Source organism: Phyllopteryx taeniolatus, chromosome 9 (assembly GCF_024500385.1).
Source record: "Phyllopteryx taeniolatus isolate TA_2022b chromosome 9, UOR_Ptae_1.2, whole genome shotgun sequence".
NCBI lineage: Eukaryota > Metazoa > Chordata > Actinopteri > Syngnathiformes > Syngnathidae > Phyllopteryx > Phyllopteryx taeniolatus.
Window position 1 is genome coordinate 30,189,794 of NC_084510.1, and position 25,178 is coordinate 30,214,971.

General features: G+C 46.3%; 2 protein-coding genes across 8 annotated transcripts; one reads left to right on the plus strand and one right to left on the minus strand.

Annotated features, from left to right (window-relative positions):
• Positions 1 to 567: 567 nt before the first annotated feature.
• Positions 568 to 8,098, minus strand: ccdc66 (coiled-coil domain containing 66). 4 transcript variants are annotated; one of them, XM_061783542.1, is made up of 20 exons: positions 7,914 to 8,098; positions 7,706 to 7,764; positions 7,573 to 7,595; positions 6,660 to 6,920; positions 6,251 to 6,446; positions 6,076 to 6,187; positions 5,060 to 5,154; positions 4,907 to 4,965; positions 4,349 to 4,441; positions 4,138 to 4,272; positions 3,471 to 3,670; positions 2,866 to 2,950; positions 2,604 to 2,789; positions 2,452 to 2,521; positions 2,305 to 2,352; positions 2,077 to 2,224; positions 1,813 to 1,993; positions 1,712 to 1,746; positions 973 to 1,264; positions 568 to 893 (listed from the first exon to the last, which is right to left on the minus strand). In XM_061783542.1, the coding sequence occupies exons 1-20, from the start codon at positions 7,922 to 7,924 to the stop codon at positions 813 to 815; spliced, it is 2,370 nt and encodes a 789-aa protein (XP_061639526.1). In that variant the 5' UTR covers positions 7,925 to 8,098; the 3' UTR covers positions 568 to 812. The 4 variants fall into 4 exon arrangements, with proteins under 4 accessions (XP_061639526.1, XP_061639525.1, XP_061639524.1 ...); XM_061783541.1 differs by having other exon boundaries at positions 6,251 to 6,449; XM_061783540.1 differs by having other exon boundaries at positions 6,251 to 6,452.
• A 1,280-nt stretch (positions 8,099 to 9,378) lies between these two features.
• On the plus strand, positions 9,379 to 25,171 carry ip6k1 (inositol hexakisphosphate kinase 1). 4 transcript variants are annotated; one of them, XM_061783820.1, is made up of 10 exons: positions 9,379 to 9,545; positions 14,762 to 14,832; positions 16,661 to 16,871; positions 16,946 to 17,091; positions 18,037 to 18,163; positions 19,313 to 19,556; positions 19,834 to 20,018; positions 20,943 to 21,118; positions 22,287 to 22,520; positions 22,708 to 25,171. In XM_061783820.1, exons 4-10 carry the CDS (start codon positions 16,975 to 16,977, stop codon positions 23,116 to 23,118), a joined length of 1,494 nt encoding a protein of 497 aa, XP_061639804.1. In that variant the 5' UTR covers positions 9,379 to 9,545; positions 14,762 to 14,832; positions 16,661 to 16,871; positions 16,946 to 16,974; the 3' UTR covers positions 23,119 to 25,171. The 4 variants fall into 4 exon arrangements, with proteins under 4 accessions (XP_061639804.1, XP_061639805.1, XP_061639806.1 ...); XM_061783821.1 differs by lacking the exon at positions 14,762 to 14,832; XM_061783822.1 differs by lacking the exons at positions 9,379 to 9,545; positions 14,762 to 14,832; positions 16,661 to 16,871 and having other exon boundaries at positions 16,952 to 17,144.
• Positions 25,172 to 25,178: the final 7 nt, after the last annotated feature.

The following is a 25,178-nucleotide window of genomic DNA, read 5'->3' on the forward strand; positions in this document are numbered from 1 at the left end:
TTTATTGTTGAGAGTTTGTCCGATTGCTGCCAAAATAGAAGCATGCCTCCTCGACAGATGCATGAAACATTTTTCGTTTTGGTCATAGCATGGTACCCAAGTTTGATGACGCTTGCTAGCCTAGATGTTTATTGTTTTACATTAGTATAACTTGGCTACGTGAAATTTGGTAGACATGTCTATCACAAGTAGACCTGCAAAAAAGTCTCAACAAGCCACGTCTGAAAACATTTTGTATCAAAAGTTATCATTTGAGGGTCATTTTCAAGGGGGCTTCTGAAAGGAAGACAAAAGAGGTTTTGTCGGATTGTTACCAAATATGAATCACGTATACAAATGGTGTAGCGGTAGCATAGGTTCAGTCTTAACGCGAAAGGCTCCAGTAAAGTTTGATGATTTGCCATAAAACAAGTACAGTATGACAAAACAAGTCAAGTTTGACAACTGGCCGTAGAACGAGTAGCGTATAACTGCAGTTTGAGGACGAGCACAACGGTCAAGTTTTAAAACGAGTACTCAATACAACGGCAAAGTTGCCGGCTCGCCATAAAATGAGTATAACACACGTTTGTCTCTAAGCTTTTATTTACAACTGCAATAAATTAATTAAAAAAAAAAAAGCAAACTAAAACATGATTTGGAGATACAACGTAGCCCCTTTCGCGCACAAAAAAAAAAAAAATTGCCACGAAACGATCTGGCATTTAACGCGGGAAACTGTATCGTTGTCAGTGGTGGGCGGACAAGGTGGCGATGATGAGCAACCACCGTTGGACACGAAAAACGTGTTCCCGGGAGAACGTTGTCACCGTCTAACATTTGGCGGGCGACGGACGCTTGTTGTCTTGACGCCGCAGGTCACACTCCAGCTCCCTCTGCTTCTCAAGCAAACCCTACACACACACACGCGTGAAGTTGTGTTGGGTCTATGTGGTTGCGTTGAATATGTTTGTGTGCGCACGCGTGTGAGACCTGTCGTAGCTGCGCCAGGCCTCTGAGGATCTCCTGCTGTCGCTGTGTGCTGCGCAGAATGAGGAGATCGGCAGGGGAGGACGACGAGGAGGAGGCGTCAGGAGGAGGCGCTGATGAGGAAGGAAGGATTGCCGTTAACACCGCCTGTGAGTGTGTGTGCGTGCGCGCACCTGTGTGCAGGTGAGGAGTGGGCGTGTCTTCGGTTTCGGTGGGGTCCAGATGGAAGACGTCATCGGTGCGGATGTAAGGGATGAACTGGAGGGAGGGTTGCGGGATGAGAGGTGAGCGCCCCCTGGAGGAGAGGAGTAGGACACGCATTGTTTTCATACAGCGGATTCACTGCAGCAGCGGTTTGCAAACTTTTTACACCAATTACCACCTCTAAAAATATTGAACTTTGCGAGCAGGCTACCGCCATGATAGCCGAAATTAAAATGCAGTCAAAGTCATATTTACTGTTGAGGCTAAAATTCTAAGGATTTGGACAATGTTCAAATCAATTATAAAAATAGTAATAATAGTTGATTAATTTGATAATGGATTTGTTATTGCACCTAAAAATAATTGTAAGCTGTTGAATAGCTACCACCTTCATTCTAACATATTTGATACCATTTCATGTTTGAAATGTAAATGTTAATGACTTAATGAATTCGTACATGTACCACAAGAGGGAGTCATACCATCCAACAGTTTGAGAATCCCCGCATGACCCGTTGGCATCAGGTGTACGACTCACCTTTCCGCAGACGCGCTCACACTGCTAGACTCCGCCTGCGACCAACAAAGAAAAGTCAAGCTCACGTCGTCATGTCCGCGGTTTCGCACGGTCGCGCTCACGTCGTCGCTTCGAGGCCGACTTGCGACGATCCGCGTCTCCCGCCGGCGTCGGTTTGCGGGCGGGCAGTTTCTGTCCTGCAGACCGAGGATCTCCTCCTGCCTCTTGAGTCGGCTCTCCCGTCGGCTCCTCTGCAGCGGGGACGGGTAACGCTCAGACGCGGGGACGAAGCGCCGACTGGGCCTGCGCCGACCAAAGACGCACGAAAGTACTCGAAAGGCAGCGCGAGACCAACGGATGAAGTTCCGCTCGGCTGTTTTTGGGACCTGCGCGTGTTCCACTCAGGCCTCCTCTTCTCCTCCGTCCTGGCGAAGGCCTCGTAGGCGCCTCCCCCGTCGACCGCGAGCGCCTTCTGCACGTCCTCCTTGCCTGCTCTGTTCTTGCAGTTCGAAGTCGCTTGAGTGGGGGGCGCGTCTACACACAAACGGACATGCGCGCAGATTAGTACTCGGTCCGATCAAGAACAGTGCATTGCTGCTAATGTCGTCTTGTACCAGTCTGCACAGCTGTGTCTCTCCTCTCCGCCGCAGTTGGACACGACACTGCACAACACACACGCAGACGGTGTCACACACTTGATCAGCAGTCGCTCTTTAGTGTGTGTGTGTGGGTCAGTGACACTGTCACACTGCTCCACTCACCACGCACATCCACTGCTTCCTTCACTCCTCCATCCTCATCATCATCATCAAGCTTCTTCGGCTGCTCCTGCTACACACACACGTTTGTGTAGTGTGTTGAATACATGAAGTTGTGATGACTCCGTTCGTGTCGACTTTGCATGCAGCGTTACGTTGAGTACACGTGTGCAGCGGTTGTTGTTGCTGTCGACCTTGCGCTGCTCCCGCCGGAACCTCCCGAGCAGCACGTCCCTCTCCTGCGCGACTCTCCTCTCCTCCTCTCGGTCCTCCGCCCTCCTCGTGGCCTCTTCTTGCCGCTTGTGCCGCCTCTGCTCCTCCACCTGAGCCCGGATGTCCCTCTGGATGGAGGTCGAGCACCAAGAAGAGCTCAGCTGAACACGGCGAGATGCGCTGCGGGCGGCTGAAGCGTTTTACCTGCTGCTCCAGCTGCTTGAGCCGCCTCCTCTCGCGCTCCTCCACTTGGACCGGGTCCAGCAGGGCCGTCATGCTCCGATGATAGCTACAAAACGCATCATTTCATTTTTCGGGCTGATGGAAGTTCCCCCCCCTCCCCCTGTAGCTCCGCCCATCATCCCCTCTTGCTCCACTGTTCATTTTTAGCACGCGTGCCTACGGTTTTTCCCATTGTATGTTAGCATTACATTTAGTTTGCCGGTAACCTTCAGCTTCACGCGCACACCCAAAAACTTTCAAAGCGATCGCTACAGTTTACACCCAAACTACAGATTTCTGCAACAAAACAAGGAGATTGACACATTTCCGCTTCGCTGCTGACGAAGGTTCTAATCGCAGCCGTCGTGGTAGGTTACAATTTGTCCGCATGCTGTAACATTTATTAATTACGGTGTGTGTAGCCTTGCATAAAACGTTCCGATTCGAAAGACATCAGGAACGGTCCAAATATTAAAATGTATAAACACGGGCTATAAATTCATAACTGGTTATAAGGTATAAATATACCCTAACCATCATCAATTATTTGCAGATTTGTATTTTATTTTCTTTGCGGCAGAGGGTACCTGCTCTTGGCGGGGTATCTGCTGCCGCCGGGGTCCACGCCGACTTGTCCCGCGCTCGCCGCTTCGCGGCGGCCGGAAGCGTCCCACGTCAGGGACAAGTTGGCCGACGCCTCCCAGTCGGCGGGCGGGGCTCGAGTCCCGGCGGGAGCTTTGCGCTGGAGGGAGTCAAAGTGTGCCGCCCACAGCTCGTGGTCGTCTTTCTGCGCAGACAGCCAAGTCGCAAATTGTCGTATTTTGATTCAACAGAGATAATCAGTCTTTATCAGTCTAATAAACGATTTACAGTTGAGGGGATTTGGACAATTTTAAGTTAAACAAGGTCTCTAAACGATTAACGGTGATCAAAAGTCACCATCGATTTAATAATTATTCATCGTTGCACCTCTACTTGACTACACACAATTGTGTAATTGAATAAACAGCGACAACAACAAGAAGGTTGTCGCAACTAAGCGGCAGTAAGTCATTTTTCGCGGGACAATTTTTTTCCCCTGTATTACATTGTCTGTCTACATGTGTTGCTACACTGTTCAGATACGGATGCCAGTTTCGTTAGCCCATCTGTGGTTTTGTAGTGCAGACAACATGTAATTTGTCTTCATTTAGTTTGACAGTGAACTTCTGCTCGGAGTGTTTTTTGTTTTTGTCGGTTGTGTTACTTTGACACCTGACTGAGCAGCATCTTCTCGCGCATCCTGCGTTGGCTCGTCTCTTCCCTCTGTCGGTCCAGATCCTCCAGCCAAAGCCGCCTCTGCTCCTCTCGCCTCTGCGACGCCAAAGTCTCCTCCATCGGAGTCACCGCCTTCGCACGAACATAAATCATGTTCTTATTTCAGAAGGCAAAAGTAAATTTGTTTTTTTTGTTTGTTTTTTTTTACCCCGAGCCTGAGGCTGGACCTGATGGCTGCCGGCTGCTCTCTGTGGCGGCCCGGCGGATGAACTGAGCGCTCACTTCCTGGTTCCTGCTCTGTCTTAAAAAAATAATAATAAAACACGCACACACACACACACATCAGAAATATTTGATGGAACAAGTTGGCCGGGACACACTAAATCTAAATCACTGAAACTGAGGGTGGACTCGTCAGAGCCTTTACTTGTCCCTTCCCGGTTCGGGAACATTTGTGTGATACATTAGTCATATATGAGAGGTCATAAAAAGAATCGAAAAGTCAGTCATTCATGAATAGGTCAAACTCATGAAGCTCAATGTCGGACTTTATCGAGACTTGTGAAAAGATTTGCGCTCTAAAAGAGGTTAAAAACGTATTTACGGCGTTTAAATATGGTTAACGCTGTTCAAAAACACTTGTCCATACCCGTTTAATTGGTCGGGTTTGTAATCTGCTAGTTGAGCCTCTTTAAGAAAAGTGATCGTGAAAGAGTTCCTTTTTATGCTCCAACCTTCGAGGTTTACTTCCTTGTATTCACTCTACCTGTAGTCGGACTGAGGTGGAACAACGCTGCCGCTGCTGCTTCAGGGCCACCTGCTCATCTACAAAACACACAGAATTATATTTATATATATATATATATATATGTGTGTGTGTGTCTGTATAAGAATAACCACCCCCCCCCAAAAAAAGTACCTAGTTGTTGCCTCCACTGAGCCTTCTTCGCTTCCGCCGATGCGCCGTCGTCAACGTTGCGCTGCTCCAGCCGGCCGAAAACACCACCGTGAGACCTACATCATCATCATCATCATCATCATCATCATCATCATCATCAATAGCACATCGGCCACAAAAGTATTTTTCAGGCGTTACTTTTTCGGCACTATTTAATCGTTGGTTGATGCCCAGATGGGAAGCTGAAGTGTTAGAAGCGGCATAGGACGAAACGGCACAAAGCAGATGAAACATTCCAACAATGCAGGAAAAAATACACTCAAAGCGACAGTTGATCTCGTCTGTCACGTGACTTCCAAGGGGGAGTCGCTTTACTTTATTTGAGTCGTCTCCCATGGTGGTTAACTTCATTTTTACGCTTGGATGACCAATGCAAATGTTAAAATGTGACTTTAAATATTGTCTGTCCAGTTAAGAAAGCTTTTATGATGGCAGCAATTCAAAGTACAGTGTTCCCTCTGCTGCGAATAGCAAAAAACATAAAAAAATAAAAATAAAATTGGCGAGTAAATGCCACGGCCTCCCCAAAAGACTTATATAGATGCCACAAGATGGCTGCCAAGCACAACTATGTTTAAATGAAGCTCCTCAACTCAGGTCAACATTTTCGTCACAATGGCGCCGACAAGTTTGCATCGTCTTCCGGAATCGCGCAGCGAGAAGATTGACGGCAACGGACGGGGGAGCCGTTGAAACGATCATGATAGCTTCCTTTGATGTAGTACTCTAATTCCACCAATAGATGGCAACGTTGCTCTGCGCAATTTCTGATTTTCCTTGCTGGCGGTTGGTGGCTTGGAACAGGAACTAACATCAAATCAGCAATTCCAAATCCAAATCATTACTGGATTAGAAAAATAGAAATGACAAACTAGAGAACTAAAGTTTAAAACCATTGAATTATTTGTATTTGACTCTTGAAATGAATTACGAAGGTAAAGCAGCCCAAATAGAATCATGACAGAGATCTACGTCACCCGTTGTCTTTAGGAGGGGAATTTCTGTTGTTTGTTGTTGTTGTTGTTTGATCTGGACCTTCTCTGCCCTCCTCAGTCTCTCCTCCCGCTTCTTCCTCGACTGTGCGATGTACTGAAAGTAGATATGACAAGTAAGGAAACGTCCCTTCAAAGTGTCATGTTTTTTTTGTGTCACCGTGTTGCTCCTCTGTTACGCGGCGGTCGTGGCCGCCGGTCCGCTCGCCGCTCAATCGCGCCGCCGCGTCTCTCGGTTCTTCGGCGTCGAGCGGGTCCGTCGGCCCCGACTTCACGTCGGACGCGGTAGCCCATCTTCTTGCAGACTGTGCAGCTGCCCCGTTGACGGAGGCGGAGCTGCTTTTCTGGCGCTCGGACTTCTCCTCCAACACACACACAACAGATACATGTCACTTGTTGCTAGGCAGAATTTGTTGTCCAATACAATCACTTTTGTCACTGCAGTGCCGTTTGCCCGGATCTGGTGGGGCACTCACTTGCCCCTCATGCAAAAGTGCACTATCAAACACGATGCATTTTTTGTGATGTCACTTGTTGTTAGGCAGAACGTTCCAGAGCTGGAAACTCACCTCGGCTGCAGCTTTGGCTCCGGCTGCCGCCGTACGACGCTCCCGTGTTTTGGAGGCCGCCTGACCGCCTCGCATTGTGTCCGCCGCCCCGCCGGACCCAAAGGAGGCTGCGCTCTCTGCCGCCTGTGTCTCGGCCCCTCCGGGAGCCCCCGGGCGCCGCCCCGTCGGGCGCAGCCCCGCCCGACGCTGCGCCCGCACGTCCTGCGCACAGGACGGCTGCCCGGAACTCACTAGGCAGGCCGGGCGAGTCCTGAGGGAATTCTGCGGAAAACATCGCACACCAATTCTTCCCTGTTCCCTTTTCAATACGTCCTTGTCAGGCACCTTCAAACGGTGAGTAGTTTTACTTCGTTGTAGTTTTATTGTACAGGGGTTGACTTATTTTCCACTCATATGACTGTTTTTTTTTTTTTAAACATTTCATCAGTCTGCCATCTTTTGAGGTTCCACTATGTATAAAAATCCTCCTGCCGGCTGTGTGTAGCATCTCTTTTTTCTTTATTTTTTACTGTCCGTCATGCGGTCTGGCTGCTCGGTACAGTACGGTTAAAGCGACAACAGTTATTCAATAATAATAATAATAATAATAATAGCGAAGGCTCAGTTTTCAGTTTTAATATTAGCAGATGTTAACTTACGTTCACACTTGTATGACAGTTAAGAATTGTTTACCTGTCTCATAAAGCAATTGTTCTTCTTTTTACACTTAAAATGACAGTTTAAAAAAGTGCTGAAAGGTTATCTACGTATATGCTGCATTTTTGTTTATTTTATGAGCCATACGTGAACTTTTTTTCGTTTTTCGCTCTCCTTTTCACCGACTTTTCGGCTCTTCTTTAATTGCTTGCCAGGACCGTTTTGTTTTTTTTTTGCACTAGTTTCATCATCTTAATCGTTTGAGTGGAGATCATACCGTGACAAGATTCCTCTCGACACCTGTGGTGAAGAAGAGGTGAAAATATGAAAGTTATTCCGACAGCAAAGAGCACATATAGAAGTGGCGAGAGGGGAAAATAAAATAAAATAAAAAATATATATATCCTTACTGTGGTCAAGCACAATCAACTTGGGTTTTCCATTTTGAATTTCAAACAGCAGCCCGTCTCTGTTCACAAAGATACACAAATAACAGCAAATCTAGGTTGGCGTAACATATTTGGATGTAGTTGCAATTAAGTCAAGTAAGTAAGCGTTCCACTGGCAAACGTGCAGTCGACGTGCTAGCCCAGCTAGCTCATCTCCAAATAGACTCACCCGAGGTACATGGCAACACACGATAATCTCCACGAACGTTATTTGATGACAAAAAAATATCAGTGGCGTGTTCGGTTTGTGCACACAAATAAAACAGTCCCCCCCCCCCCAAAAAAAAGGCTGTTTGTTTTCGCCTTCTTGTTGATCTTGTCCGAGCTTCCTGGTTGCTTTAATTATGCACGCTAGTTGCCGAGTACGACCAAGAGCGTCCTCGCTGATTGGCCGGTTCACTTGCAATGTTCAAATGAACAGCCAATCACGTGGATCTACGTCAGGAGGCTCAGCCGTTAATGCGATGTTGCATTTGCTGGAAACTCGGAAAGTATTTACATCCGTTACGTATGATGGATTAACCGCATTTCCGCTCCCAAAATAATGTATAAAATGGGGGTCCTTGAGTATTCACAGTTGATATTTTGTTTTTTTGTAAATGATTAAGCTGTATGAAGTCAGCAAGGCCACACACACACACACGCGCGCGCATACACACTTAATGATGTCACTACGTCCGCTGCATCAGCAGTGCTGAATATTACACAGGAAGAATTTGAAAACTTTCAAAGTAAAAGTCTTGTCATTCATTTACCGACGTTGACTTCCTCACAACTCACACACACAATTTTAATCCTGCCCTCACTCTCCCGTCTACACCGTGCAAAAAAAAAAAAGAAAAAAAAAAAGAATCATTTGGGTATTTCCGTTTTACAACACTGTCCGTGAAGGCATCCGTCGGTGTGTACTGCGAATGCGAAATGATCGCGCACCGATGTTTTGTGGATATGAACTGGCATAAAACGTGGCTTACTTCCTTGACATTTGGTGTCACAAATAAAGTCGGAGAATCACATTGACAAATGTGACATGCTATCGTCACGTGGTCATGGCCGATGCGAGATGGGGTGCAACAAGTCACGCCCCGATTTGAGCCAATCGCTTCGAATGTCCCTTTGCGCTTTCATCTGAAATGTTTCCTTGTTGCTCAGTTACAAATATTACAACGCTACCTCATTAATCTCATTATAGTTCTTGCAAAGTTTTGTCTTCACAAATGTAAATTTGCTTGGTAAAACCTATTTTCTGTGTCTTTCATGAAAGAACTAAAACTCTATGTAATGTAGACATCTGGTGCAAAAAAAAACCCAACAAAACCTGGAGATTATGCTCACATTTCATTGTCTTTATTTTACTTTACTCTTACTCTTGACCCCTGACTATGTTTTATTGTATTTCTGTTTATTTGTCCTTTGTATTTGATGTTTATGTAATGTGAACCCACTTTGTCACATTTACATTGTACGATTGGAACAACAACAACAACAAAAAACATCTTGGACCAATTTAAATATTTTTTATTTTTTTTTACACAAATATTAATAAATGAATGACTGAATAGGATCCGTCGACAAAGCGTTTCGATTGATGTAGCTACCAAAACAAGCTGTAGGGGGCGCCAAATCTCCACATCAACGCAATAACAAGTGTAACACGCCAAACATGACGTTTCCCCGATGCTGGATGTTTTTTTTTATCAGCCGCATCACTCTCGGACTGGAGCAAGCCAACATCCTGACACTGTTCCCCCAGTTTGCCGAGTACCTCCGCTATTGAAGTCCATCCCCCGGTTGTAGTCGGGTAAGTTGTATCTTGTTGTCAGCTCAACCGGAGGAGGCGAACCGAACGGTTTGACGTTACGTTAGCCAGTTAGCCACCTAGCTTGGCGTTAGCACGGCAAAGGCTCCGTTAAAACCAAGTAGCCGAAATAACGTCACCCACCGGCTACCCCGTTGGATGCGCGGAGTTAAACCAACACCGCGGGGAGTACAAGGAGTGAACGCCGACCACCTTTAATAATAATAATTAATTATAATAATTATGTGATTTAAAAAAAAAAAACGGAACACATCCGACACGGCTAGCTGGCTAATTAGCCAGCTAGCTAGCGTGCTGCCAGGCTAAGGTCAACAAGCTTGGCCGGTCTTGACAGCTAAGTTCGTTTAACACGCTAACCCGAGGAAAGTGTCTGCCGGTGGACGGTAACAACTGGGGATTCGCGTCCAAGGAAGTTCGGGAAGCCAAATGTGAACAGTGTTGCGGAAGGATGTTGAAAAGTTTGCAGGAGGCAGGTACAGTGACCCCCCCCCCCCGCTATTCGCGGGAGTTGGGCACCGAGAGCCGAGACAAAATACAGAAAATTCGCGAATAGCAGACGCCCCACCTTCCTTCCAACACTTTAAAAAAAAATAATAATAAATAAATATTGTTGCCTGTATAAGCAGTCATCACATTGTCTATGGTATTCATCATATTATGTATTTATTGTTTTGCTTTGTGTTGTCATTCAAAATCCTAAATTCTGACCATTCAGCAGAAGCTCCAACCTTCTGGATGCGAGTCAGGGAGGATGTCGTTACGAGGCCGTTGTATCGAGCGTAGCGACGTGACAAGGTTTCCCAAAAATGACAGTCTGTCAAAATGCCTAGTGTGTTTGGAATGGTCACTTCAATCAGGGTACAATGCACTGAGAATTTTGAAAATCATATGATAGGTTCTGGAGAGTTTGAGTTTTGTGTGTGTGTGGGGGGGGGGGGGGGGGGAAATGGCCTTTTTGGGTAATGTTTTTGTACGATATCGCCTGTAGAAAATCTGGTCATAAAACACCTTCAAATTCGAGTAAAACAGTACGACGTGATTCTTTTTCAGAATATCTGTATTTCTGTATATATTCTCATGTTTTGTCGTTGTACATTACATTGCTATTTTTCTTTTTTCGAAACACATTCGGCTGCAATGGATTAATGGCATTTCAAATGGGAACGTCTATGGTTCTGTCATAGTGTGTACTTCCTCAAATTCTCAAGTTTATTTGAAGTACATTTCAGGAGCACATTGAGCACGTACCTAATGAAGTGTCCGGCGGGAGGGGGGGAGGGGAGGGGGGGAGGGGGGGGGTTCATGCGACTCTGCTAACCTTGGCAAATAAACAAGATCGCAGTCGAGGCGCTGGCGCTGCTCGTCTGTTTTCACAGCTGTGAGCGGGCGCCAGCGGGGGTACGCTCCGTTGCCACGCTAAATATCTTGTCCGCTTCCTGCCGACGTGCAGTCGAGCCTCGCCGGTCCTCAATTCAGCCAGTATCAAAGGATTAAGTGCCGGAGCAGCTTTTCGTTAAGGACTACAATTTGGACCCTCTGCGACTGGCGCGCTGGCATTGGAGTCCATTTGTTTGCGGCGATAATATCGACCCGCTACGTTAGCTTCAGTGATGCCCAAACACTGTGCCGTGAGGGATCATCATCAGATGGGCACTGGGAAAATATCACCTTTCACTTAGAACTGGTTTTTGAATGATTTATTTGCTAAAAATAGTGTATCTTTCTTCGTCAATCCGTGCCAGCAACAGGCATAAACAGTAAAATGCGCTTCCAATAGATGGCAGAAAGTCCAATTAACCCGTGGTATCCACCAGTTGCCATTCACCCTCCACCTGAACATTTAAACACATTTCAACTTATTCAAACATACTTTTTGAAATAATCCAATAGCGCCTAATGGCACTCTCTTGTTGCTCGCAGTTTTCTGAACGAGAAGCAAAGTGTGCTAGCTTCAGCTTGTTTCTCAGTCAGAGTTGAAGTTCACTGTAAAACTGACATACAAAGCAAAAGAGATATAAACATAGAAATGGCTAATGAAAGTCCGCTAACTTAATGCTAACATATAATATGAAACACAATAATAGACGGGCTAACCGGAATTAGTATAGGTACGCCTGTATAGTCTACAAAAAAAAAAAAGTATAAAATAACGATCGCTTAAAAATCTGCTGTGAAGTGGTAGCGCAAACTTCTAAAATATGTGCGGTAGCTTAATAAAGCGACAGCTTAATAAAGTTTGGGAAACACTCGCCTAGCCCAGCAGCTCACTGCCTGGCGATCGGAAGGCAGAGCGGCCGTCGTGGCGCTAGAGCGGCCGTCGTGACGCTAGAGCGGTATGCTGACGCAAGTGTACATTTGCCACAAGTACAACACCTCTGTACTTTGTAGACTAGAAATTCGATTTCTGTAGAAATTGCGTGCGAATGTAAAGGCTGAAATGCTGTGCAATTCATTGCAGTAAAATGGAATGACGATGAGACTGGGGGGGAAAAAGCTGATCTGAAATGATTTCGGTACATTTTTAAAAGGTCTCGGTTCATTTTGGGAAATTTGGCAAACCTGCAACTAACTAGTAACACATTAAACTGTTGATTACATTTACGATTAATCAGATTTAAAAAACAAAACAAAACAAAAAAACTCCCTTTTATTCAAAAACAGGACATTATTTCAAATTGACAGTGCAAAAAATGCACAAACATTGATTATATTTCAGTTTCAGATTTGGTCTGTAAACATTTCAGAAAATGGGCAGAAATATTGATCATTGTTTTCCAAAGTGAAAGCAGATGTTTGCAAATGTTTTATTTCTATTCAACACAAAGATAATCATCTGTCTGCAGAAATGGGAGAATATTGACTGTCGAGGGGCAGAAATTCCGAGCATCGGAAAGTTCAACAATCTCTATCATCTCCAAACAACCGATTTATCAAATTGGTTGTTGATGAATTCAATTATCGATTAATTATTGCACCTCTAGAAATTAGCAATGTGGAGTACTGAAAAATGTGGGAATTTGCAGAATGTGTCAAATAATTCCATGAGATGTTGTGACCGAGCTGAACAGTTTGACGTTTGAATAGTTTCAATAATTTGAGGTTCTGCACGTCTTCAGGACTCGCAGACAGCCGTCCAAGAAATGATGATGAGTCACATTTTCGATGAAGGTTTGATTCATTTGTCCCCCGTGACGCCCTCAAGACATTTTTCTTCTTTTTTTTTTTTTTTTCTTTTTTCCCCCCGGACGGATTGAGCGCCAGGCTCCTTCCAGACGCCGGCCGGCTGTGTAGCGTCACGGGCCTCATTCGGGTCACTAAAAGGAAGGTGTCCTTCATGTTAATGTTCCTCCTGGCTGCTTTCAAACACGTCTGCACGTTAGCCAGAAGCTGCAGTGGGGGGGGGAGACGAGATGATGATACAAAGGAAGACACACGCACACTCCGGTCCCCTCTCATTTATTTCATGGTTTAACATGATTAGAAAGTGAACTGTACTCCCACTTTTTCCAAATAATATTCCGACTTCATTCTCGTAAACGTTCTAACTTTTTAAACCATTTCTCTTTGAAATATTGCAGCTTTCTTCTTGTAAAATTCCATCTCCAGCCTCGTACTAGTACTACTTTGTTCTCGTAAATGTTTGACTTGATTCTTGTAGTGTTCTTTATTCTCTTGAATTTCCACTTCAACTGAATAATTTAGTTCAGTTGTCGATTCCGATTTTATTTTGGGAAAATTGACTCTGTTCTTGTCATATTGTGACTGTATTATGACGTCTTTTTTTCCCCCTCATAAAAATAGGAATGTATCAGAGTCATATTGCAATTTCCTTCTCATAAAATAAGAACATTTTTCTTTTAATACATGTCACAACTGTTTCTCGTAAAAAAACGACAGCCTTATCCTCGTAATGACTTAATTATCCGAAAATTAGACATTTTTTTTCCTTGTATTGAAACTTCTGTGCTTGTAAAATTATAGCTTTATTACAGCTTTATCCAAGTAATAGTGACGCTATTTTTGTAAATGTATGTCTTACGTTATTACGTAAGAGATACATCTTTTCTCATCAATTCCGATTTCATTTTTGTAAAATGATAGCCCTGTTCTCGTCATATCACAACTGCGTCCTTTTTAAAATTCGAACTTTTTGGGCAACTCGATCACAGCAATGTTGCAATCTTTTCTCGTGAAATTCCAACTTTATCCCAGTAATCAGACTTTTTACGTTTACGGTAAATTGCAACTCTTTTCGAGTGACATTACAACTTTATTGGCAGTATCATATTACAAATGGAGGACTGGTAGACGTACGATTCATGAATAATTCTCGTCAAATGCCGAACTTCATTCTTGTAATTCCAACTAAATGATCATTCTTGCGATAATGTTCTTATTCCTTTCTGTGCAGTGTCTTTTTTTTTTTTTTTCTTTCTTCTTCTTCTTCAACTCACTGACATTCAAGTTCTGGTCGCCATGGCATCCCAGTTGTGTGCTGAGATAACAGACGGACGGCTGTTTTGACTGACCTCAAGTGTCTCTGCAACAATGTCGCCGATTGGAGCGCGTGTGCGCGTCAGCAGCTGTTGTGGTGTGTCAGGGGATGTGTGCAGCAGCTGTATATGTTTTTTTTTTCTTGCATTTTTTTCCTCTGCGATTTGGGATTTGAGTTTTGTCTTTGCTCTCCGAGTACCACCGTAGACTTAAATACAGTATCGGAAAATAAAGCAACTGGACTTAATTAAGGACTGATTTAAGATGTTTTGCACATAAAAGTTAAGTAAAAAAAATTGTACCTCAATAAATGTTTGAAAACAAACAGTTCTTGAAGTGTAAATGCAAATATATTGAACCTAAAAGTGAAATACAACTGAACTGTACTTGGCCAGTGATTCTTCCGCGTCCCGCTGGAAGGAGCCTGCGTACCACTCGTGGTGCCGGCGCCACACTTTGAGAATCGCCAGTCCAACCTATTTATGTCTTTTTAGTTTATTAGAAGCCAACCTAAAGTCAAACATTGTACATGTGATTTGATGTGAATTGTGAAACAACAGTACTTTACCCATTTCTATATTTTTGTTGTTATCGCATCTAAGGAGTTTCGATTCTTTTGATTGGTCTTCTTAATAGAAAGACTCGGATGAAGTTGAAATCGGTTGAGTAAAGCAGACGCTGATCATTTTGTCTTTCCCAAATAGATCCCGACAGATGAGGCGGCATGAGAGGCCTCTTCAGCTGACGCGACTCCGTGTCTCCTCGCGGCTCGGATGTAAGTCCGCCCCGCCGTGTGGACCCCTCAAAAAGCAGTCGCACTGATTGATCAGCGTTTTTGGTTGTAAACAAGGGCAAAGATTTTAAGATAAGATTTCAAGTCGGCGTTGGGGCCTTTGAAAGTAAGCCAAGGTTAAGGTTTGAAGTTGGGTTAAAATTGCTCTTAGCGTCGCTGGAAAGTGACAGGTACTTTCGCTTCCTGTTTGAATTTGGCATGCGGGCCGCTGAGGCCGCAAAGGAGTCGGCCCTGAATCCGTTTAGCCTCCATTGCCTCAAGACACAATACGACGCCAACGATAACGATTTCTAATCGGCTCTATCTCGGCTTACTCCGGTCACAAATAGACACTTAATCAGACACGCGTAAGCTGATTGCTTGCCTGCTTCGTCCGTTCCCCTCGGCGGGGAAGAAACACGGAAGGCTGCAAACATACACCGACAGCAACGTTCGAAACTTCAGCCTGATTTGTCTGCGTCATACAGTGCGACACAAACAGGATTTTCGGCTCACCGTGTTCACCACGAAAGCCCAGCAGCGGAACGCTTTTAATGAGAAACTCTGGCTTTTACCAGACGTCTCGATACGGGAAGCAGGAGGACAGTTTGTTTCAAACAAAGAAATAATCGAAAGATAAATCAGTCATTAAAATAATAATAATAATGACAAACAGTTACAGTTTGAAGACAGCGTTAGGGTTTCAAAATAGTTTCAAGCGTGGCGTAGCGTTTCAAATTAGGGTTTTCATGCCTTGGTTAGGGTTTGAAATTAGGATTCAGGTTTTCAATCCTTGATTAGGGTTTGAAATTAGGATTGGGGTTTCAAGCCATGGCCAGGGCTTCAAAGTAGGGTTGCAATTGCAAGGCTGTGTTACGGTTTTAAAAAGGGTTCTTTTTGGCGTGGTTATGAATGATTGTTAGTGTACTTTGTAAGCCAGCACACATTTTGTACAAGTCAAAGGCTCCAACTTTAGAAAGCAAAACAATCAAAGTGCAGTTTTGCTTTCATTCGTAACAGCAAAACTGACCAACGGTCCTTTTTCCATGTTCAGCAGCACATTTGGGCAAACAAACTACTTATTTCCTCCATGTTTGTCCCAGCTGCATTGTCATTGACATACAATGCTGTTTTTGTTTGTTTGTTGGTCTCTTCCTTGTTTGATGTGGTAATTGAGGGGGGGGGGGAAATCCACAGTTGTTTTCCAATAGTGTGCTTTCTGGTGTCGTCCTTTCACATGCTAATAATAATGTATTATTGGCGTTCCTCAGCAATGGGCCGGCTTTGAATCCATTCTTTTGCTTTATTGGTGCCGCTGAAAGCCAACGTGAAGCGTTAAATGTTCTGCATGGCGCTTTAAAGACGTCAGCTGGGAAACATTTGTCGGACTTCGGAAAACAAAGCTTGACGGCGCGAGGACGCTCGGCACGAGATGGTGGACTCGGAATGCTAATGATTTTGTTTGTTTCTCCCGTTTTTATTTATTTATTTTTTATTTTTTGCTTTGGCTTCAAGTCGGCTTAGATTAATGCTGACAAGCAATGCAAAATGCCATAGACGGGCTAACGAATATAATTGCTGTTGTGGTGTAATAACCCTATAAGATACAGATATTTAAACACATGTAGATAGATATAACAAAGCTCAAAGGCGTATCGTCTTTATCCTCTGCGAAGAACAACGATTACTACTACGGCTCACTGAGCAATTATCGCCGATTGTCTGTATTATATTGACCCCAGGAGGCCAAGGCGTGCACGCCGGAAGGAGCAGGACGATGTCCATGGAACAAAACCGGTTTAAAAGTTAGCGTCATTTCCTGTCTCCCCAGGAAGTGACCTGACCTCCGCGCCCTCCGCAGTCCTGAACGGGCACCTGCACTGAGCGGGCGGCGGAGCGGAGCGCACGCTTGATCGGAGGACTCGAGAGGTGGTTTTTCGGTCTGGCGCCGCCTCCCCCTGGAGCCGGCGTGCGCTCCCAGCAGCCCGTGGTGCCCTGTGCCCCGCCCTCGCCCTCACTGCCCGCCAGAGTCCATGTGCCGGGTAAGACCACGTCTAAGCGTGTGGTCTTAAATCTTGTTTTGAAGATCACTTAAAAACCACGTTCCCTTCCGCAGGAGGAGGTACGGTTTGTCCGCCAGGAGCCATGTGCCTCCCGCACACCAACAACATGGACAGCAAGCTACAGGGGGCGGGGCCAGGGGGTGGCGCATCACTTCGATCCCGAGGGGGAGGCGTTCCACTCGAGCCCTTCATGCACCAGGTGAGGGGGAACAAAGTCCAAATGAGTTCCCTTTCCAGGAGGCCACTCGATTGGTTGGTATTTCCAATTGTTCCTGTAGGAAAACACAGCAGTGAACAATTACGTGACTCCAGCACCAGCATCTGGTATGAAGTCTAAAATTGTTGTCAGACAGCGCCGATCTCCGCGCAACCTACTTCCACGTTCAGCAAAACAGCTCGAAGCGCCCGTAGGAACTTTAAACATCTACAATACGTCAAACAAAAAGAAATGCACGATGTGTATCTCAAACAACCACGTAACTGTCTTAGTAAAGTACGCAAGCTTAATGCGAAGAGCCAATGCAAACCGCCATAGACAGGCTAACTAACGAATGGCAACTGCGTCGCGGTATTATTAACCCTTTAAGCAGTGGATTATTTTAACACAAATGCTCACAACACACACAGAAAATACAATATAACAACACAGTCGTCCGCTGTACTCATGCATATATTCTTTATCCTCTGTGAAAAATTACGAATATTACTGCAGCTTACTGAGTCATTAGTTATGAAACTCTTCTTCATTTGCGTTTGTATTATAGTGCACACACCAAAAGCAGCACAATGTGGGCCTGGGACGGAATAATGGCGCTTATATTCAGTTCAAACGTGAAAAGACGATTTGAGGTGCGAGCGTGGTCGTGGAATGAATTAAAGCGACAAAACCTCACATTTCCGCAATATCGTACACACAGATGGATACGTTCCACAAAAACTAAATAATATGCAAAACCACATTGCCGTGCACTATTGGATGGAACACCGGCCTTTTTTACCCGAGATCCAGGAAAATTGCCAAAACGCCCCTTTACTCAGTACTCGGCCAAAGGCGGGAAATTGCTCCAACTGTCGTTGAGCCGGCAAACCGTTGCGTTCCGTGTGTTTCATTTTATTGTAACGTGTGTGTGTGTGTGTGTTTTAGGTGGGGGGTCACACCAGCATGATGCGCTACGACGACCACACGGTTTGCAAGCCTCTGATCAGCAGGGAGCAGCGCTTTTATGAATCTCTGCCTCCGGAGATGAAGGAGTTCACCCCCGAGTACAAAGGTACCCGCTGACTCGGGTGCTTTCTGTGACGTTAAATACACGCACACATTGTCACCCGACACACACACGCCTGCTGACGCTGCACACTGTCAACACGTTTCATGCGAAAGCGCTCTCACGCCAGAAAGATGGTTTTGTTTTGTTTTTTATAGCAGGATCCAAATTTAACTAACATTTTTGACTTTCGGACAAGTTTGAAAACAAGTTGTGTACAGTAAAAGTAAATATCAAGTGAATCTGTGAAGATGTCAGACAGACATGAGCAGGAACAGGAAGTGTTTATGGAGTGATACCGCCATCTAGTGGAGTTTTGAAGTTATTGCTGGAAGTATTGTGTCGTGCATAGTGGTACCTCGAGATGCGAGTGACCAGTGTGACTAATTTTTCCAGACAAATATTTTTGCTTTGACTTGCCAGCGCTGTGGACTCGGCTCACTTCACAGCAAGCAGCAGTTTTGGCAGATAGCGAACCATTCTTTAAATGTCACTTCCAAATTGTTTCCTGTCAAGCCCATGTTGAAGAAGGTGGAAAATTGCCGGCTCGACTTCTCCATTTGGTGTCGGTGCCGTTGACAGACAAGTGTCAGTTTGTACCGGCGCCGTAAAAGGGGCTACAGCAAGACCCCTACAGGGTGCTGCAGGTCCCATGGGTGCCATGACAACAGCGGTCCATAAAGTGTCTATATTTAGCCCTGGACGTCTGCACACCGAAGACGTCTGACATAATGGCACCAGACAGGCAAGCGCTTTCGGGTTTGTTCGCAGATGCTGAGTTGCTGAAGAAGTCCATCGTACCTCAGCAGACACGAGGAGCTTAAAATAGTAATTTCCTGAAACAGCACGCCTCCCATCTAATTATCTGTAATCCGCTCCCTAATTGGCCGAATTTTTGGCCGCCTCTGACTAGCGTTGTGCTAGTTGCGTGTTATTTATAACTGCAGTTGCGGTATCGGCGCAAAAGTTGCCCGTAGAAGAGTTGAAGAAGCAGGGAAGTAGAAGAAAAATATTTATTTTTCTTTTGTAATGTCAGATTTCTCAGAAACAAAGTAGAGCGGTGCCTGGGGGTACGAGTGACCCGGCAGTGAACGAGTAGCAGTTGACTGCGCCGCCTGACAAACTGTAACCTCGCCGACGTTTTCGTCCCGCCAGGCGTGGTGTCGGTGTGCTTCGAGGGCGACTCTGACGGCTACATCAACCTGGTGGCCTACCCGTACGGCGAGAGCCACAACGCCGAGGCGGGAGCCGGCGAGCACGAGGAGCGCGAGCCGGCCGAGCGGGAGCAGCCGCGGCGGAAGCACTCCCGCCGCAGCCTCCACCGCTCCTCCTCGTCCTCGGAGCACAAGGACGAACGCGGCGAGCGGCGGGACGCGCACGACGCAGAACCCGCTGAGAAGTACGCTGTTGCGCCTGTGTTGTTGCTTCACTTACTCATTTTAGCTGATTGAATGAATGAATGAATGAAGGAAGGCTTTATTTTGAACGTGATTCTGAGAACTTCCTCAATTACAGTTGCTTGCTACCTGTGTTGTTGTTGTTTTTGTTTTTTTTTATTCCTAATGGGAAAAAAAGTAGATGCCACGTCATAAATAGAAACCTTTGGATAATGTCCGGCGGGATAGCGTATGTCGTCAACAATGCCTTCTTCATCCTCGTCTCTCCTCAACTGGCAGTAACCCGGCCGAGCTGAAGAGTCCGAAGTCGGAGCAGAAGATCCACCCGGACCTGCCCTTCCAGATGCTGGACTGGAACAGCGGGCTGAGCTCGGAGAAGATCGGCCACAACCCCTGGAGCCTCCGCTGCCACAAGCAGCAGCTCAGCCGCATGCGCTCCGAGTCCAAAGACCGCAAGCTCTTCAGTATCCTCCTCTTCAGTTTCCTCAGGGAAGCGCATTCGGGTGGAGCGTTGCCATCTAGGAAGTCTCAGCATTGAAGGGTCCTTTTAGCCATTTTCAGGCGTCGAAAAAGAACTCTTCCGAGAAATGCTTCTCCAATTGCTAGCCAATTCGGACGACCTATGCTGGCTTGAAAGACAGCGCTATATTGGGAGGAGCTTCAGGTTTGCTTATTGCAATTTGGTTCAAGCGGCATTTTCGAGTCCATTTCCAGGGGTTAGTCGAACATGAAATTTGCTAAGCACGGCCATCATGACGAGACCCACAAAAAAGTCTTCAAAAGCCATCACTGAAATGGCACGGAAAGTCTGCCATCTTGGCTCGTGACAGCCATTAGGGCAATTTGTTTTGTTTTTGAACTGCTTGCTTTTTCGGTCCGCAAACATGTCCAGACGCCATCCGTGCCTGAAACGACATTATGGCTTGATGCGTCCATTTCAGGGGAAGGTTCGCTATTTCCAAGAGCTTCTCAGAGATTTTGTCAAATTGCGACCAAATTTGAACTTCTGATGCAAGACTAAATCTGCATTTTATTACCGTTTTATCATCTGATGACTGGGTCCATGCACCACAACAATACTGAGCAGGTACAGGATGTAAATGCGCGTGAGCCTGTGATGACACAAAGCGAGTTATTGGGTCGTGTGGTCGCATTTGGATCTCCTGCTTCAAAGAGCCCAGTCTGCAGGTGCCTGGCGACGCGCGCACACACTCACTGACACCATGTAGCTACAGAAAGATCACAAATGTCGTCCCCCCCACGGCGCAATGCACGTCACGGGACGTGTGATGAGTGCACCTACAGGAAGTTAAAGGTGACGAGAACGTGCCGGTGTGAACCGCTTCGCAGCTTCCGTTGCAGCCCCTTAACGGCGGCGTCCCACCCAGAGTTCCTGTTGCTGGAGAACGTGGTCCACCACTTCTCCTACCCGTGCATCCTCGACCTGAAGATGGGCACCCGGCAGCACGGCGACGACGCCTCCGAGGAGAAGGCGGCCAGGCAGATGAAGAAGTGCGAGCAGAGCACCTCGGCGACGCTGGGGGTGCGCCTGTGCGGCATGCAGGTAAAACGCCGCTATGAATTCACCTGTTTCCCGTCTTGCTGTTCTGTGCAAATGGAGGAAGTTGACCGGGAAAGCTTTTATTGTCGCTCTATTGTTTGACCCGTGTTCGATCTTTGTTATGTGCAACGCTTGCTGCTGCTGCTGCGTTCGTGGTTTTATAGAGTAAAGTTATGACTGTTAATAATGCTAGCGTCTAGCTAGCAACGAGCATCTGTCACGCTTGCAAGCTTTCTTGGTAAAAGAGGCTAAATCGAATGGCGCTCACTCGAGATGAAAAAAGAGGAACAAGATCATCAATTATTAGAAATGTAAACAAAAATAGACACATTTACACAATCAACAATGTACAGTCATCCTCGCTATGTTGCAGTTCACCTTTTGTTGCAGATTTTTAAGTTGTACATATAATTTGATATTGTGGATTTTTCAGTATATCGTGGAATTTTGCAGTGATTTTTATTTATTCTTTTTCCCCACACGGACTCGCATAGCAAAAGTGTTGAGCCAGGAGGAAAGAGTACGTAAAAAAATGGTGTCCAAAGTTTGAGTTCATTTCACAATTTAAGAAAAATAAAATATAAAAAATACACAACTACACGTGTATAGTGAAGTAGACATTAGCTAATTTAACCGCTAGTTCAAGTGAATTGAAAGGATAGTCGTAGCCTCCGGTGCACTTTCAATCACTTTGTTGAACAAACGGTAACAAAAATAAAAGCAAAGCGAGTACATGCAAAGGCCACAACTGCCCACTGGCTAACGGTTAGCCACTTATCTGCCCACCGCAATCCTGAGCCGACAGCAGACAACTCCGCACTCTCATTCACTGACTCGGGCGTCACTCAACAGGCCAGGCCACACACATTCAAAGTCACCGATACTACAGTGTAGAACGGGACCACGGTGGCCCAAAGTGGACAAAAATTGGACCTGCACCCGACATGCATATTTTGTATTGGCGTTATGCATCAAACTTGCCAATATCAATAAGTTTAACTGCACAGCAGAGCAAATCAAGCGGTAGGACGATGATGAAGAATTAAAACGGTCATGCTGACCATTTGAAATTTCCAAATGTCCATGTGACTCCATGCCAGGTGGGACTGTTCCCCTCCAGTCCTGTCGATGGCGGGAAAGCGCATTACCGAGAGTGTCCGTGTGTCGGCAGGTGTACCAGCTGAACACGGGCCACTACCTCTGCCGGAACAAGTACTACGGGCGCGGCCTGTCCGCCGAGGGATTCGGCCAGGCCCTGCAGCAGTACATGCACAACGGGCGGGGCCTGAGGCGGGACCTCTTCGAGCCCATCCTCCACAAGCTGCGCAGCCTCAAGGCGGTGCTGGAGCGCCAGGCGTCCTACCGCTTCTACTCGTCCTCGCTGCTCATCATCTACGAGGGAAAGGTGAGGCCCGAGTGTGCGACAAAGTTGGGCTTCCACCAAAATTGACTGGAGAAAAAAAATGCCTGAAAAGTAACGGCTGTGAGATGAATCGACTTTATCAAGTCCACCCCTACTGTTGTGGAGGGGTTTTTTTGGGGGTTTGTTTTTGTTTTATCTTGGCACTAACGTTTGCCGTGTTTACTCGTAGAAACCCGAGTCTCCTGCTGGTTTGAACTCTGGGCAGCTTGTCAGCAGGCAGAGGACTCCCGGGCCCCCCGAGGAGTCCCACTGCGGTAATCCCGGACCCCTCGCGCTCCCACCGCCTGCACCTACGGCAGGCGACACCCCCCGCGCCGACGACCCTCCGTCCCATCCGGACTCCTCTTCCTGCCCTGCGCCCGCCTTGTCCCCCCGGCCTCCGCCCCCCTCGGCCCCCTCGCCCCAGCAGAAGCGGCAGCCCCCCCTGGTGGACGTTCGCATGATCGACTTCGCCCACTCCACCTTCAAGGGTTTCCGTGGCGACACGGCGATCCACGAAGGGCCCGACCGAGGCTACGTGCTGGGCCTGGAGAGCCTGATCAGGATCCTAGAAGGTCTGCGGGCCGAAAGCCTGCAGTGAACACTCGGGACGAAATACGGAAGTTGACGTTTCCATCCCACACCGCACCACCACCACCACAACCACCACACACTCTACACCTTGCAGTGTCGCCATGGCAACACCTGTTACTATAACAACAGCCAGGATGCGGGACGGTGGCAAGTGGACAAACTCTTGAGGCTCAATGTGCGCGCGCGCGCTCACACACACACTCAAACAAACCCCTTTTACACTGCCTCTGACGCGACAATTTTGCGGAAGAATGAAAGAAGCTGGATTTTTTTCTGCCTGTTTTGTATAAACAGCCCCAACCTCGCCTGGCAATTTTCAGCCTTCAGGGTTAGTAGCAGAGCTGTTTATTCAAAAAATAAAAAATGCCGGGCCAGTGGAACGAGGATGTGAATCTTCACCCACTCGGCACAGACGGCTGTTGACATATCCCGTTTTTTGGGAGTGCGGATAAATTCGGGATCTGCTGTTACGTTTTTGCGATTTCTCAGTGGGGGGGGGGGGAAAAGCCCCTTTCACACAGCCAGCCTTTTTGACAGGGGTGTGAATTTTTACAGCCGACACTCACTTCTCCCGCCTGATTGTCGCTGCCAGATGCTTGGCGACGAAGTCGTCTAACCATCTGATTGTGGGTTAGCGTGTGGCGTTGTCACATTTATCCCGCTTTGAAATTTTGAATGGCTTCGGCCGTTTTGCGAGACCTTAACCCTTTCGCACAGATGCGCTCGGATGGGGACACGGAATAGGGCGACGAAGGCGACCCTCGAATTTTCCATCTTTCGAGGTAGTACCAAAGGTAGAGCGGACAGTATGTGTAATTATTATTATTTTATTTTTTTGCGGGAAGCCGTGTCGTGGCGAGTTCTGTGTGAAAGCCACAGGCAGATACGGTGTCCAATCTTCTGTTACCGTTTTTCTTCGGATCCCTGCGTGAAATGGCGGTCAGTGCTGTCAATCAAATTCCTCTTGGAAATGTTGCAGGGGGCATCTTTTAAAGCGATAGCCTTTCTGTTTTTTGTTTTTTTCTTGCTTTTTCTTCAGCAGGGCAGAAGGGCAACATCGTCCTCCCCGGGGACGCCAATGCGCAGGTGCACCCGACGAGTAGACCTCGTGGCGAGTTCTGTGCTTTGTGCTCGTTTTAAAAGATGAATAATTGTCACTAGTTTGTGTCATTGAGAAACATTACGCTCATGATTCCTTTTCTAGTCGCGTTTTCCATCCTGCCGCACATAAATGTGCACTTTGTGTAGTATTCCCTGCTGGTGGATGTCGTTTTATTTACAGTATAGCCATCTACTCTCCAATTTACTCATTTTACACATTTAAAAAATGTTTAAAAAAAAAAAAAAAAAAAAAGCACATCACCGGTGTAAAAATCCTCTTTAAAATGTGTCATTTTATTGTTGGCTGATCTTATCGGACCTGCCAATTCTCTCAGTCACGTACACGCCCCCGCTTGAAACAACATTTCCTGGTCTTGTCATCACGCGCTCGTCTCTGGGACCAATCAGATGTGAGCATCTGAGGCCATACACGCGCTTGGTGGCCCCCAATAAAAAAAATTAAAAAAAAAAAAAAAGGCAAATGTTTTATTTTTGGGGGTTTATTGAGGTGATAATTTATTTTTTTATTGTACCTTTTACCTGCCTGGTTGAATGTCTTTTACGTGTCTCTCCCAAAGTGTTAAAAAAAGAGATGATATACTCACAGAGTAACATTTGAGGGGACTATTTAGCAGTATTCTTTTATTCGTACTGGTCTGACACTCCATCCAAACACTGACTGTGCGTGTGTTTGTCGTGTCCCATCCCCTTCTGAACGCAGGCTCGGGCAGCATTTGATGCACTTGTAAAAACAGTCCGTTGGTTTCTTGTGGCCCTCGTAGGACCTTTTGGAAGGGCCGAGGCCCCCCACCCCGCTTTCAGGCGTCGCATGAGCCGCCCTCCCCTACACACCTGGATGTTGTCATGGATATATATTACTTGCATTTATTTTCTACAGCTGACACAATCCCTAACTGTTTGGTAGAACAGTGACAGTGAGATTAAAACTTTCCAGATGGTTTTGGC